This window comes from Haliotis rufescens, unplaced genomic scaffold, assembly GCF_023055435.1.
Source record: "Haliotis rufescens isolate VD_foot unplaced genomic scaffold, xgHalRufe1.0.p SCAF_11, whole genome shotgun sequence".
Taxonomy (NCBI): domain Eukaryota; kingdom Metazoa; phylum Mollusca; class Gastropoda; order Lepetellida; family Haliotidae; genus Haliotis; species Haliotis rufescens.
Genome location: NW_025963791.1, coordinates 9,861,782 through 9,877,662, shown reverse-complemented (window position 1 = coordinate 9,877,662; position 15,881 = coordinate 9,861,782). Strand labels below are relative to the sequence as shown.

The 15,881-nt window shown below is 39.0% G+C and overlaps 2 protein-coding genes across 2 annotated transcripts in view; both read right to left on the bottom strand.

Moving 5' to 3' along the window:
• The window catches only part of LOC124146364 (cholesterol transporter ABCA5-like), a 128,594-nt gene extending 114,877 nt beyond the window's left edge, over positions 1 to 13,717 (bottom strand). Inside the window, exons 1-2 of the mRNA XM_048392195.1 lie at positions 13,260 to 13,717; positions 12,913 to 13,028 (exon numbers count right to left, since the gene is read on the bottom strand). The gene's annotated coding sequence lies outside the window, so the exon portion shown is untranslated. The remainder of the gene's footprint in view (positions 1 to 12,912; positions 13,029 to 13,259) is intronic.
• LOC124146366 lies at positions 8,176 to 9,641 on the bottom strand. The gene has a single exon (XM_046516630.2). It carries the CDS (start codon positions 9,500 to 9,502, stop codon positions 8,255 to 8,257), a length of 1,248 nt encoding a protein of 415 aa, XP_046372586.1. The 5' UTR covers positions 9,503 to 9,641; the 3' UTR covers positions 8,176 to 8,254.
• Positions 13,718 to 15,881: the final 2,164 nt, after the last annotated feature.

Here is a 15,881-nt window from a genome sequence, read left to right as displayed (position 1 = left end):
TGTCGTTACCAGTCCTCAACTGGATGTTACATTCCTTATATCAGTTAACAGCCCTGTTTGTGAAAATATTTACTAGACATAAGATTTAAAGACTAATAAAATCAATTGTAAGTCCGCATAGACCATAAAACCGAATAAAATATGTCTTGGTGTCATCTCTTGTGTATTAGATGATGGCAATGACCGGAAATATTATAACGTTAGATTAAGAAGGAGAAACATTAAAGTGTTTTACAATACTTGGAAACATGAGCAATAAGATGTAGCAACATAAACATGCATGGAATAGGGAAAAAGGATGAAAACAAATTGAAAAGGATTTTAATATAACATTATCGAACTAAATAACTTGCCTGAACAGAAAGGGTACCCAAACTTGTTTGACAGTTATTCGTGTGTTGTAGACTGTCGAATGGGACACATGTGTGTACGTAGGGTAGGCATATCTATTGCAAGTTTTAGTACTCATACACTTTCTCTTTTTGTGTTTTGTTTGTTTGTTAGTTGTATAACGCCACACTTAGCAATATTTCAGCTGTATGACGGCGGTCTGTAAATAATCGAGTCTGGACCAGACAATCCAGTGATTGACATCATGTGCATCGATCCACGCAATTGGGATACGATGACATGCATCAACCAAGTCAGCGAGCCTGACCACCCGATCCCGGTAGTCGCTTCTTACGACAAGCGCTGTCGCCCTTTTACGCCAAGAATGGTTTGTTGAAGATCTTCACGGGTCTATTGAATGCAGGGATTTGTGTAAAGTCATTCAGACAGCATACAATGCCAACTAAAAAATTATACTCAGTGTCTCCGCAAAGTAATATAGTACGTTACTTAGAGTACATGTGAGATTATACTCAGATTAGGGAGATGTTTTATCCGTATAACGTGTTATTATTCTACCTAACAATGTATTTAATGAAATGAATGCAAAACAAACTCAACGGCTAAAAGGTTTCATTGAAAAAACTACCCGTAGTCTTGACTAATAAAACAACTGCAACCCGACACAGATTAAACGCACTTACAAACACAATCATAATCTTGTTAGTCTGTATCACTTACTTTGCCCACAGTATGAAAGTATTGGGCAGTTCAGTAATTAGGAGCCAAAACCAGGCAGGTACGCTGGTCACACTTGACTGGTCTGACTGATGATTAGGTCGTCTGACAATTGTGAGTGAACCATAGCAAGAAGTATCTACGAAACTATTTGCTCCTTTTATGGGACCGATTAGTTTTATGACCATGGGCCTCGGCACAAGCGTGGTGTTGGAAGACAAGTTATACATGTACATCCGATATGGTGACTGTTTTTTGTATTTGGTAATGTGTAGGTTTGTTAAATATCATTTTTTTCATTCCTTTTATTTCAATATGTAAAAACATAACTATGCGCTTAAAAACAGAGCTGACTTGATGGGAGATAGCCACCTCAGATTGTCTGTTGGACACGGTTTAACCTTACTGTGTCCTCACCCTGGTTGTTGTTACCGTTGTTATAAGGGATTAAGAGCTACGGCTCATTGCATTTTTGGTTACAGTCTGTATCACTAAAGTGGACATGTGCAGGTGAACTCTGTTCAATTAGAATATGAAATGCCCCAAAATGTGAACTCCAGACAATAATAACCTGAGGGTAAATCCACGTGCGTCTGCCTTTCCCCTCGTTCACCTTCGAAATCCTTGATTATTATATCATGCCAGAGTTCTGAAATTCAGTGACAATGTTGCTGAACAATAGAATCTGATTGACGTATTTTGCAGAACCTGTTTGACACTATGGGTTCCAGGACCACTAACACTCTGAGCTGAAAAAGTTTGGTCCTAACCGCACCCAACATCTACAAGTAATTAACAGTCCCATGCTGAGACCTTTCTCAAAATTCAGACCGGTGGCAGGTTGCCAACAAAGAGAAGAAAATATCGCAACCCCGACACGAGTGTGCTCAGTCAAACAATGAACTTACGACCGGCAGAAAACAACTCCAGTTGAGTATGCCGATGCTGTATCTCAGCCGTGTTGGCCTGAAAATTTAAACATGCTAATTAAATCCAAAATCGTATAATTATTTTTAATAGAAACCGTATCTTAATTTGTTCTTGCACTGCATCATATCGTGTATTTCATCTGTATATGTGTAATGTGTATATGTATCAATGACTACACTTATACCGCATATTCTGCAACAGACTATAATTAATCACCTTATTATTGTCTCTCCATTTACCATGGCTGACTGCACTAATACCCTTTTAACAGTGGACACCGATATCAGTATACATGTAGGCTTTTTGTTCAAAAAGGAATATGCAGGAAATTATATGTAACAATTAACTGTGTACTAATTACATGTTTGAATGTTATCAGTTTTACGTTCTGAGATACAGTGATGTAAGCATCTTCTAAAATCTTCTAAAAATATAATAAAATACAAAACTCTCTGCCGTAATTTTTTGTGGAAATCATTCGATCAAGTAAAAAATGACTGCGTGACAAGACGAATCAACTATTTATACCCGATAAAAGAAACTGCCGTATTTTAGGAACAGTGCTATAACAAGACATTTGAAATTTCTAACAAGCAGATACATTAGAGACAGTGACTAGACTACAGGTACGTAATCCGTATCAATCAAAGGTGTAAAAAAACTGAAAATCATATCTGTCGGAGACCTACCAAATTACCAAGTTTTATCATTACTATATTTATTACAATGCAAATACTTTAGTGATACATTTTTTAGAGGAGAGGGCATACACACAAGTATATTGCTTCCGTGTGTGAATGCAGGTTGTACTTGGTATCTCAGTTCTCAGTTTCATACCGGTTGTATAACTGAATTTGTATATGGAACCATGCGTACAGCATGACAATTACTTGCTATTCGACAGTTTACAACACACATAACACGGTCAAAAATTTTAGGCACCGCTTTTGCGAGTTATGTAGTACAGTAATGTTTTATTAAAATCTATTTCAATTTGTTTTCACCATTTTCCCTATTGACAGTCGTTGTTACGTGCGTCACTAGGTAATTAGTACGGATTGACCTTGTTTATTGTTTCTATACTTTGAGGATTTCTGTGACAACTGGCGGACGTAATTCAAACTCCTTCCGCACTGACACCGCATCAAATATTTTTGTGTAACGATTACATAACTCTAATGAACAGGGTGGGGTGGTAGTTCACCGGACGACACTGTGTATATTGGGCGGCTCCTTTGATATCACCTCCAAACATACGTTTATTGAATGACCCCATTAAACGATGATACACATCTCGATGAATATATCAAGGCACTAATTCATCTTTCATAAACATTTTTTTGTCTTTGTGCTTAATATATCCACATATCAACGAACATTTGTAAAACATGTATCCTAAAAAAAATAAACATTTTCAGGCTAGGTATTTGCCCACAGCAACACCTGCATAACTGTTTATTCACGCGTGGTGTGGTAGATCGTAATTGACCGAGAGCAGGTATTGTAGAATCACCTGTAAATAAGGCCGACACTGTAATTAGATACAACGTACTAATGAGAATTATCATAAGGAGGCTGTTGTTTTTTCTGAACTGTTACCATTTTCATACCAAAAGTGACAATGCAGTTAAAAGTTGCTTTAGTGTCACAATATTCACTCACGTTATCCTCAATCGCATTGAAACATAATTCCCACTGGTCAGTTCGAAACCGCATGTAATTAAATAATTATTTCGAGATTTCGTTAGAATGTAAGATATTCAGCCAAACGTTAGGCAATAAAAGACGAATAGTTTTTTTCATTAAAATACGCGCACGCGTACCTGTATATTGCATACCTGGTGTCACGTAATTGCCCAGTGTGATGTATCAACGGGACATTAAATGGGAAATGAAATAGAAACTAACTAAAATTTAATGTTGTGGAAAATAACTCCAATGAATTGGAGTACACGCACATGAATTCGTATGATAAACTGTCAAAACGTTTTGAGAGGTAAAGGCCGGGTTCATTAAAGATCGCTACAATATGTAAAACAGGTGAAATTTGTAGAACTAAAGGAAACATCCAACCAAATGCCCTTTTTAAATAGTAATGTAATGATATAATATAAAGTATATTTCACTTGATACAATATACTTTGCAAACAGTTAGTTGATGCTTGAAAGGGACTGACGTAAACATGGACGAAATATTTTAATAACGCCGTAAAATAGTTGAATTAAGTAAAAATTAGTTAAATTTTTGTGTCATGATACTTGAATAAATACATTTAATGTATTTGCGAAAAAAAACATGAGTTTTGAGTAAAGGAACATATACTCGCCCATGGGCCAAACCCTTTTTCTCGCCCATGGGCGAAATATTTCAATATCGCTATAAAATCGTTGAATTAAGTTAAATTTTGTGTCATGATACTTGAATGAATACATTAAATGTATTTGCGAAACAAAAACATGAGTTTTAAGTAAAGGAACATATTCTCGCCCATGGGCCTGCCCATGGGCCTACCCATGGGCCTACCCATGGGCCAAACCTTTTTCTCGCCCATGGGCGAAATATTTCAATATCGCTATAAAATCGTTGAATTAAGTTAAAATGAGTTTAATTTTGTGTCATGATACTTCAATGAATACATTTAATGTATTTGATTTGCGAAACAAAATCATGAGTTTTAAGTAAAGGAACATATACTCGCCCATGGGCCAAACCTTTTTCTCGCCCATGGGCGAAATATTTCAATATCGCTATAAAATCGTTGAATTAAGTTAAAATGAGTTAAATTTTGTGTCATGATACTTGAATGAATACATTAAATGTATTTGCGAAACAAAAACATGAGTTTTAAGTAAAGGAACATATTCTCGCCCATGGGCCAAACCCTTTTCTCGCCCATGGGCGAAATATTTCAATATCGCTATAAAATAGTTGAAATAAGTTAAAATGAGTTAAATTCTGTGTCATGATACTTCAATAAATACATTTAATGTATTTGCGAAACAAAATCATGAGTTTTAAGTAAAGGAACATATTCTCGCCCATGGGCCAAACCTTTTTCTCGCCCATGGGCGAAATATTTCAATATCGTTATAAAATCGTTGAATTAAGTTAAAATGAATTACATTTTGTGTCATGATACTTGAATGAATACATTAAATGTATTTGCGAAACAAAAACATGAGTTTTAAGTAAAGGAACATATTCTCGCCCATGGGCCTGCCCATGGGCCTACCCATGGGCCAAACTTCGCCCATGGGCAGGCCCATGGGCGACATAGTCTAAATATTGAGTTTTTAAACAATTTTTTTTTCATTTTTTCTTCCTTGGTATGTTCCCATGAAAACGGCATGTTTAATTTTGTAAATACCTTTAACCGAGACTGGGCAAAGAGCGTAGAGTTTCTGGACTTTTGGGTTTCCAGAATTAAAATGGGACGTGTTATTTGTAAATATCAATTCTGGACTGGACAGTATAAAACCACGTACCTATATTGCCTACCTATATTAAATCACTAAAAGTATAAAAATGAGAAGTTCAACATTTTTAACGACATTTGGAAATAAGATAAAGCCTAAGATCTTCATAGTGTGGACAAAATAATATGACAAAACATGCCTTTCATCTTCTATTTCATCCGTACAAAACGGACAGGTTCTCCCTGCAAGAGGTGTATTGGTGTAGCGTCCGGTGTCTACTCTTAGCGATGCTACACAACATCTACATCAATCTGCATCTGGATCTAATCCCTATTCATAACTTACGACTTGAATGTTTTCGTGTCATTTAACCAAACTATGTCTAGACAAAACCCTGGACAATCAAGAATGTGTACGCCATGACCATATATGAGCATAATGTATCAAAACGACTTTCAGCGCGAACGTATTTAGTAACTGAACGAAATGATCTGGTAGGGCAGTATTAATTTATCCCTGATTATTCAAGGCATTTCCTATTTTCGTTCAGACTGTACCACTCTACATGTCACCATATCAAATTGTGAACTATATTTTGGCTGGCCTGTAAACAACGATATCCATGTACATTTATATGTTAAGTGGCCCGTAAACAACGATATCCATGTACATTTATATGTTGGCTGGCCCGTAAAGATCGATCGATATCCATGTACATTTATATGTTGTCTGGCCTGTAAACAATGATATCCATGTACATTTATATGTTGACTGGCCTGTAAACAATCATTTTCATGTACATTTATATGTTGTTTGGCCCGTAAACAACGATATCCATGTACATTTATATGTTGTCTGGCCTGTAAACAATGATATCCATGTACATTTATATGTTGACTGGCCTGTAAACAAAGATATCCGAGTACATTTATATGTTGGCTGGCCCGTAAAGATCGATCGATATCCATGTACATTTATATGTTGACTGGCCCGTAAACAATCATTTTCATGTACATTTATATGTTGTTTGGCCCGTAAACAACGATATCCATGTACATTTATATGTTGTCTGGCCTGTAAACAATGATATCCATGTACATTTATATGTTGACTGGCCCGTAAACAAAGATATCCATGTACATTTATATGTTGACTGGCCTGTAAACAACGATATCCATGTACATTTATATGTTGACTGGCCCGTAAACAAATATATCCATGTACATTTATATGTTGTTTGGCCCGTAAACAACGATATCCATGTACATTTATATTTTGGCTGGTCCGTAAAGATCGATCAATATTCATGTACATTTATACGTTGTCTGGCCTGTAAACAAAGATATCCATGTACATTTATATTTTGGCTGGTCCGTAAAGATCGATCAATATCCATGTACATTTATATGTTGGCTGGCCCGTAAAGATTGATCGATATCCATGTTCATTTATATTTTGGCTGGCCCGTAAAGATCGATCAATATCCATGTACATTTTTACGTTGTCTGGCACGTAAAAAAATATATCCATGTACATTTATATGTTGTTTGGCCCGTAAACAACGATATTCATGTACATTTATATGTTGACTGGCCCGTAAACAACGATATCCATGTACATTTATATGTTGTTTGGCCCGTAAACAACGATATCCATGTACATTTATATGTTGGCTGGTCCGTAAACAAAGATATCCATGTACATTTATATGTTGGCTGGCCCGTAAACAACGATATTCATGTACATTTATATGTTGGCTGGCCAGTATTTTATCCATTTACATGTTGGTTGGCCAGTAAACAATGATATCCATGCCCATTTATATGTTAGCTTGCCAGTATTTTGTCCATTTATATGTTGGCTGGCCCGTAAACAACGATATCCATGTACATTTATATGTTGAGTGGCCCGTAAACAACGATATCCATGTACATTTACATGTTGGCTGAGCATGACCCGTAAAGATCGATATCCATGTACATTTATATGTTGTCTGGCCCGTAAACAACGATATCCATGTACATTTATATGTTGGCTGGTCCGTAAACAAAGATATCCATGTACATTTATATGTTGGCTGGCCCGCAAACAAATATATCCATGTACATTTAGATGTTGACTGGCCTGTAAACAACGATATTCATGTACATTTAAATGTTGGCTGGCCCGTAAAGATCGATCGATATCCATGTACATTTATATGTTGACTGGCCCGTAAACAACGATATCCATGTACATTTATATGTTGTTGGGCCCGTAAACAACGATATCCATGTACATGTGAACAGCGGTATTATTGTGCATTGATATGTTGGCTGGCCAGTATTTTGTCCATTTATATGTCGGTTGGCCAGTAAACAATGATAGCTATGTACATTTATATGTTGTCTGGCCCGTAAACCACGATAATTTGTCCATTTCCATGTTGGCTTGCCCGTATTTTGTCCATTTATATGTTTGCTGGCCCGTATTTTGTCCATTTATATGTTGGCTGGTCCGTATTTAGTCCATGTTGGCTGGCCAATAAACAACGGTATTTATGTACATTTATATTTTGACTGGCCAGTAAACAATGGTGTTTGGTCCATTTATATGTTGGCGGCCCGTAAACAGCGGTATTCTTATTACCAATGTCGTTTGACTGTTTAAGAGGAGAGATGAGCGCAACTTTTGTTGTGATCCGTTGGATAAAATTTGAGAAACATTTAAACATTGAAACGATGTTGTTAACATTCACAGAATGAATTTAAACACAGCAAGTAAATCGGACTATAATACAATTTATTTACATTGCGAGAGAATATATACAAAGCAGCTCAAAACGTGTTTGAGAAAAAAGTTAGGTGACTTTCACGTCAACATACTTGTCCAGTCTGTCGCCTCGTTTGATTTCATGAAAGAGTGACTTTGGCATTGTCATTTTCTGCATATTGTCTTGAAACAATTTTATCAGAATAATATTGAGACTTGATTGGTCAAACCTGTGACACTTGTTATACTCTCTTACCTTAACATTACACTTCAACATTTTGTGTGAACCATCTGGACACATACAGTCCGGAGCAAAGGCACAGGATAACCACGGACCGATGATGGCTTCTCTTACAAAACGGTCATTTGCCAATCCAATAAAGTTAGCCTCAAATTCCCAATACGGTGAAAAATGGCACGAACGCTCTCCGTAATATTCCATAATTGAAGGAGCGAAGTGTTGGCCGAGGGCGCGGAGTATTTTCGCCATTATGACGCCACTGGATTGGATCTGCTTTAACAGCGGCATCATGTTTGAGTTTGTAAAGCGAGTGGATGCGTCCGCCCACAGAAGGATGTCAGATACAGGTAGGTTCGCCGAGATGATAATGGGCTTCCACGTGTAACACTTCAGACGCTGAAGACGCTTGGGAAACGACTCAAAAGGAAAATCCCTGACTTCACACTGACAAAGATTTTCCATATTCCTCCGTTGCTCGGAGGTCATTCCGAGGTCGTACATGACAAAATGGAAATCGATGTTGGCCATGGCAGGAAACATGACCTCTTGCACATTCTTCAAGAACACAAGAGATTCCATGAAATGGTTATCTGATGTTGCGCTGACCAGCACAACTTTATGGTGACGCGTTCGCTTCCTCATATTACTTATGGCGTCAAGGTACACCTCAGGTACATGGTACTGAGATTCAATGAATTCTTTCAGATTGGTATGATTCACTGTGTGTACCTGCCCGGCACAGTTTGTATCAATACATGGGTATTCGGGGTTCAGTCCCTTTCTACAGCTACTGGCTCGGGTGACCTTTACCTCGGGTATGTCCGTCTTCCGTTCCTTGGTTAATCTTTCTATGTACATTTTCTCCAGACTTTCCTCTTCATCCACCGTTTCATCAGCAATGTCTGTATTGTCTTGAATGAATTTGAGAGCGTTCTGGTGGTCACTTCCTCGTAAATCGATCACAACTTTGCTGGTTACAGCACCTCGAAGCCTACCGCATGACAAAATATGAAGCAGCTGCCACACTATCATACACACAGCAAAGATCAAGAGGTGGTTGGTTTTGATCTGGACTGTACCCTTACACAGCTTCATGCTTAAGGGAGGGTCACACGACAAGGTTGGCCAGTTCTTACTCACAGAGCGAAAGGCTACTCCCCAATAGAGTCAACCAGAGAATGAAAAATATTGCTGTCAGCCAGCGTTGATATGCTTCCTAATAAGCCTATTGCAAGCGAGGGCAGATTTTAAAACTAGGGCAAACCGGTGGTCATGTGATCAGATTATATTGTCCCGGGTGGGTGACGCCCAGTCAGCACACATATTCGCGACCTTCCCAGCGACTATAGCGTCACACAAGTGTGCAATGCTAACGCTGAGTGTCTGTAATTTAGACAGATGAATGCATCCAATTAATTTGTGTTGTGACCATGGAAATTAGTTTTAGACAGATGAATGCATACAATTAATTTATGTTGTGACAATGAAAATTAAGTTTATGCATGGTTGAGCTGTCAGCAGTGCTTTGAACAAGGATTAGTTAACAGATGGTTGACTGACGCAAGGTTGTTGTTTATCTAACAACTTAATAAAGTAGAAGGGGCCATTGTCTCAGCAGGAATTTCATGACACAGCTCTGATTAGTTGCCATACAAACTGGACGTTTTAACGAACCAGCAGCCCTACTCCCTAACATCATGGGGAAATACCAGATTAAATACCCGGCCCGCGAGAAGTGTCGTCTCATATTTTCACCCTGAGATCCACATGAGTTATGCTAATTGACATACAAGTAACATCCACATGAGTTAAGCTGATTGACATACAAGTAACATCCACATGAGTTATACAGGTCAGTTCGTTATAACCGTAGTTTGCTGTATTAGATTCTATTGAAAACTTTATATTGAAAAGTGGCAGATTTTCAGTTAATTGAATCGTGAAATATAAACTGCAAATAGATTTATGATATATACACATCCAGCTTGGCATGTACAAATGTATTTGTTACATCTAACCATCATTGATGTATTTATTGTAATATGTCCTATGTGTAATGGAGAGGTATTAACATAAGCGTTTCGCTTGTTTACCAATCCATTTTCATTTGTTAAAACATATATGTTTAAACCATATGCTTGTAACATTGTAAGATTATTTAGGGTTTTGAATCCTGTCTGGTTTGGTGTTTTACGTTTATGAGTATTTTGGGGGTTTGAAGGAGACATTCGAGGTGTCTAGAGATTCCTATTCTGTTGTGAATAAGTCTTCTCCGCTTATGTTTTGGATTGAGGTGTCCATGTTGGTTGGGTGTGTGTTTAGTTGTCGTGTTGTGTTTGTTTGTTGGTGGTGGATTTGGCGGCTGAGATTTTTGTTTGGGTCTGGTAAAAATTAGTTGTTGCCCCAGTGGCTGTGGTGTTTTGGGTGTCCGGTCTGGGTATGTTGCTTGCTCTGCAGCCTGTTTTGCCTGCGGGTGTAGATGTTTTGGCGCTTTGTTGTATGGAGAACTCTGCCGTTAGATATCTCCTGGATGTTGGTGGGTTGGGTGCGGTGGGGACGGTTGCATTTTCGGGAGGATTTTATTTTTTAGATGTTGTGTGGGTTTTGGTGGTGTTATGATGTTTGTCTGTGGTGTGGGGAGTAGTTGTTTGGATGTGCGTGGTACTGTTTTTTTTGTTTGTAGTTCTGATGTGTCTATGTGTTTGTTTGCCTGTTGTGTGAGGGTGTGTCTGTGGGGGCAGTGATTTGATAGTGAGGTGTGGGTTATAGTTTTGCAATGTATGCACCACAGGGCGCGTGATCCTGGACAATGCGGTTGCGCGCAGTTTTTGCATTTGGTTATTTTAGGGTTGCATTGGGAGGTTGTGTGGTTACACTTTAGACATTGAGTACATTGTTTAACTGGTTTAATATAAGGTTTAACTTCTAGTTTATTTTGGGCGTTTCAGGAGCTTTTGGATTTTTTTCTGATTTCATGAAGTTGATGTGGGATGGGATTTTCCGTTCCTTGTTGTTTATATTTTGTGGGTACTGACAATTTGGAGTTGTATATTGTGACTGGAGTAAGCCTCTTGGGTGTCTAGTGTGAGGTCCTCATCCGTGTCTCTAGTATAACTCTTATGACACCTCGGGTAAATGTTTGCCAGTGTGGGATTTCGGTATTGACTAAACATTTCAAAGATTTGTCTTATTTGTTTAGCTGCTCTGAAAGCGTGCTCGTTTGGAAGTATAATTTGGAAACCCTTATTTTGGAGTTTTACGTGATATAAACATATTCATTCCATAAAGTGGAGGGATCGGCAAACAAGCACATTTTGCTTATCTGAATGCCTCTCCAAAACATGATACACATAAAAATTACAATGTATTGAAAGTGACATAAGAAATAGCATACATTATATAATTGTCATTAAAGATAAGTATTGTTCTGTAAGTGTTTAATTACTGAATTTATCTTTCGTAACTAGAGCTACGTTAAAATTTTCATCCAGCACAACAACATCGCAGTATCATATAGCAAAGCCAACATCTCAGACAAAATCTTTAAATCGGCAAGAAGATAGAATAAAAAGGTGCACTGATTTCAAAATTTCAAGATTTGTTATAGTCGTAAAATATGAATTTCCATTTAGAATTGAATTTAAATCGTAGTCTTTTACGACAAAATACATATTTTGCCTTAATGTACTGTTAAAGGGATACATAAGAAAGAAATGAAGTGCATTTTCCGTGTGATAGCCACAACAACATCTCGTGCTGTCGGATATAAATCTGGCAAATTTGTCGGCGTTAAGATCCGATGTAGGATAGGTCTTCAGGAACCAATGCTTGCCGTAAAATGCGACTATGCTTGTCGTAAGAGGCGACTAACGGGATCGGGTGGCCAGGCTCGCTGACTTGGTTGATGTTTGTCATCGTATCCCAATTGCGTGGATCGATGCTCATGATGTCAATAACTGGATTGTCTGGTCCAGACACGATTATTTACAGACCGCCGTCTTATAGCTAGAATATTGCTGCATGCGGCATTAAACAACAAACAAACTTCTATATTCTGCACTGTCTACATGTAGAGAAAGACCTTAACAAACTTATATTATTCAAGCTTCTTGTTATGCAATTTAAACTATAATGTAATAGAAGGCGCTATGGAAACGCCTTTCAGAGTCATTACGCATGCCTGCACACTTTGACGAAAACTGCACATACACAGCCCTGATGTGATGCAGTGAGGCTGCAACGTTCCCACAACTACTTGTGTGCAACGACTTCGGTATGTGCTACCCCCCAGAGATAACATTAACCTACACACGATAAACTCATAGACACCAACAGGCATTTATCATGAATCATCAAACTTAAACGATACCCAAAATTGTTTAAGCTGAAAACGCCCAGCCGACAGGTAGCAAACAAAGTAACGATTTAAGCTTATTTCTCAGAAAAAAACACCTGTTTGTGCCAAACAGGACTGATTTACATTGTTAGGTAACGTATATACATACCAGGTTTAAGCCGAGAGCTGCCCCAAGCTGGGCAATGTTGCCGGGTCCCACAGATGCTCTATGCTGAGGTGGTTGGTTGGTTTGTTGTTTAACGCCGCACTCAGCAATATTCCGGTCTGTAAATAATCGAATCTGGACCAGGCAATCCAGGGATTAATATCATGAGCATCGATCCACGCCATTAGGATCGATGACATGCATCAACTAAGTCAGCGAGCCTGACCACCCGATCCCGTTAGTCGCCTCTTACGACAAGCATAGTCGCCTTTTTCGGCAAGCATGGGTTGCTGAAGACCATGTCTACCCCGGATCTTCAGATGTGACATGTCTGGGACTTAGCTACTTACCGGGCCAGTCCAATGTCCGTATACCTTCTCGTCTGAGATAATCGATGGCGACCTTGGCACGATATGATCTGGCATTGTCATCTTGCAGTTCAACATGTCTGCCGATTTTTCAAACGAATGGAACGACCGGACGTTTCGTCAACACATCGCTGGACTGTCAAATGTCTATTCACAATAACCAAATCACTTCGCCTGTCATGTGTGATACCGCCCCACACCATAACTCAACCACCCTCAAACTGGTCAAGTTAAAGAATTGTGCCCTGGCATAACGCTCGCCACGTCGTCGCCAACAACGTGCTCTGCCATCTGTGAATGTATGTAAACATGTTGTAACGTCATGGGCGCACATCCCGTCCCTGGTGTTGCCAAGCCCACCCCACCCCCAATCTTTGCCGCCTATGGTAAGCTGTTTGGGTCACACCCTTCAAAGGACGCCTTGCATTCAGGCTGGTTGCATAAATCCGTTTTTTTAACGATAGCTGTTGAAATTCGCCTTCCTGATATTGTTTCTGTTATATTATACTCTATTGCACACAGCATCAGATGCGAATCTATTGCGCAGTGCAATTTGTGCAATGAGGCGATCTTGTCAGTGTGTCGTCTTTTTGGCCTGTTCATTTGGGCATTGCCTTGGAGGCATTTCAGCGTGTGCTTAGCTCAATGTCCCTAAGGCGTACACATTTGGGTCCTGTGTGCACGTTCATCACGTGCTGTTCATGCATGATATATAAAATTCATTGTTTTTTGTTGTTGTTTAACACCGCACTCAGCAATATTCCAGCTTTATGACGGCAGTCTGTAAGTAATTGAGTCTTGATCAGACAATCCAGTGATTGACATCATGCGCATCTGTTCGCATAGTGCTTTGAATTTGTCCCAGTCTGCCTTGTTGTAATTGCATTTTGGTTCTTGGGGTTCATTTGGGCCGGGGTTTGGACATCTATGTTTCCTATATTTATGTGGATTGGAAAGTGGTCGCTGTCGAGTGGATCCTCATGCACTTCCCACAAAGTGCTTTGGGCGGGATCAGGGGTACAGATTGTTTGATCTATAGCCAACACATTTTGATTAATTTTATCATATATAGTTATTATCTGGTTGTTATTTAGTAGTAATAGCTTTTTTTGTCCGATCCATTCGTCGATGGGTTTGCCGTTTCGGTCTGTTTTGTCTTTTACAACCCAGGAGGTGCGGTGGGCGTTGAAGTCCCCCAAGAAGATGGTGGATTTATGGTCTAATTGATTTAGGGTTTCTAAGTCTTCAGGTTTAACTTATTTTACTGTCTATTTGTATATGTTTACAAAGTTTATTTTTAGGTTGTGATGAGTAATTTGTATACCATAAGCTTCTAGATTTGTTTTTTTATTGGTATTTCTTTATGGTTTATGTCCTCCCTGACATATATGATGAGGCCACCGCCTGCTCTTATTGGGCGAGATTTGACTCTGTCGTGTCTTACCGAGTTATAACTAGGTAGGGTGAACTTTGATTTTGGGGAGAAGTAGGTGATATGAGAACCTAGTTTAAATTTTTTCCGAAACATAGTTTTTAATTCGTGGGCGGCCAGTCCATTGGCATTCCTTTGTAATATGTGTAGTCCTTCCATTATTTAGAGACATATAGTTTGGGGATTAAGTTTTATTTAGGCGTAGGTTGTTGTGGTTAGTAGTATAGTGTCACTAGGCAGGAGCTGGTTTTGGTTGATCCGGTTGATCCAGGCGGATGCGAAGGTGATTGGCTGATCCAAGTCACGTGTTCGGATAGGATGACTCATGCATCAACAGCGCGTCGGGAAAGGGTGGGGAATGAAAGGTGTGTGTTTATAAGGCAGAAAAGAATTCATAAGAAAACAAAAGTAAAAGGTTATGAATAGAGCTATGTGTATAGCGTGCTGCCCTAAATAGACAGACCGTACCCGTCAGCCCAGTTTGAATTAAGCGCGCTTGACAACTCACGTGGCCTCGTCGTTTAACCCGCGCTCGCTAGAGCGTGCGACCTGGTTTGATGAATGCAGGGTGTGTGTTAAAAGTACATCATACCACAATAGAGACGGGTTGTGTCAACATGATATACGCCGGATAATGTAGGGGAAAAAATGTACGTCTAGCTGGATCAAATTCATCTTGTACGGTCTACACGTTGTACACCATAAACGTTAGACAACCTGTATGGAAAAAAAAATAATATATACAGACAAAATAGATAAGACTTCACAATCAGCAAGCTAGCAGTGTCGTTTAATTACATTTAGCGCCCAAGAATGAGGTAGTCACGTCACCCTGCATTGACTATAACGCTGAAGGCAGCCGGATTTCGAATCACCCGCGCTGCGTACTATTGTGAACCATTTGTATAGAGGGCGTTCACTTATTCAGCCCTGTCCCGACTTGCATAGTTGATGTTTCAACGCTAGCGTTTTCTTTTAACGCGATAACAAATAAACCGTGCGGTTTGAGTTTTAACCGTGTAACATGATGTGCACAGTTTTACTTCAGAACGTGCTATTTTGAAAATAGATAGAAAACTGATAAGTACATGTACCAGTGTGACGGCACGAAGCTAGGTTTGTTGGGAAAGTGATGGAAGCAATCTATAGGACATTTTCATGTTTACAATACT

Bases quoted from the DNA above. Each gene is read 5' to 3' on its own strand.
- LOC124146366 (XM_046516630.2), bottom strand. From the start codon at position 9,502: ATGAAGCTGTGTAAGGGTACAGTCCAGATCAAAACCAACCACCTCTTG.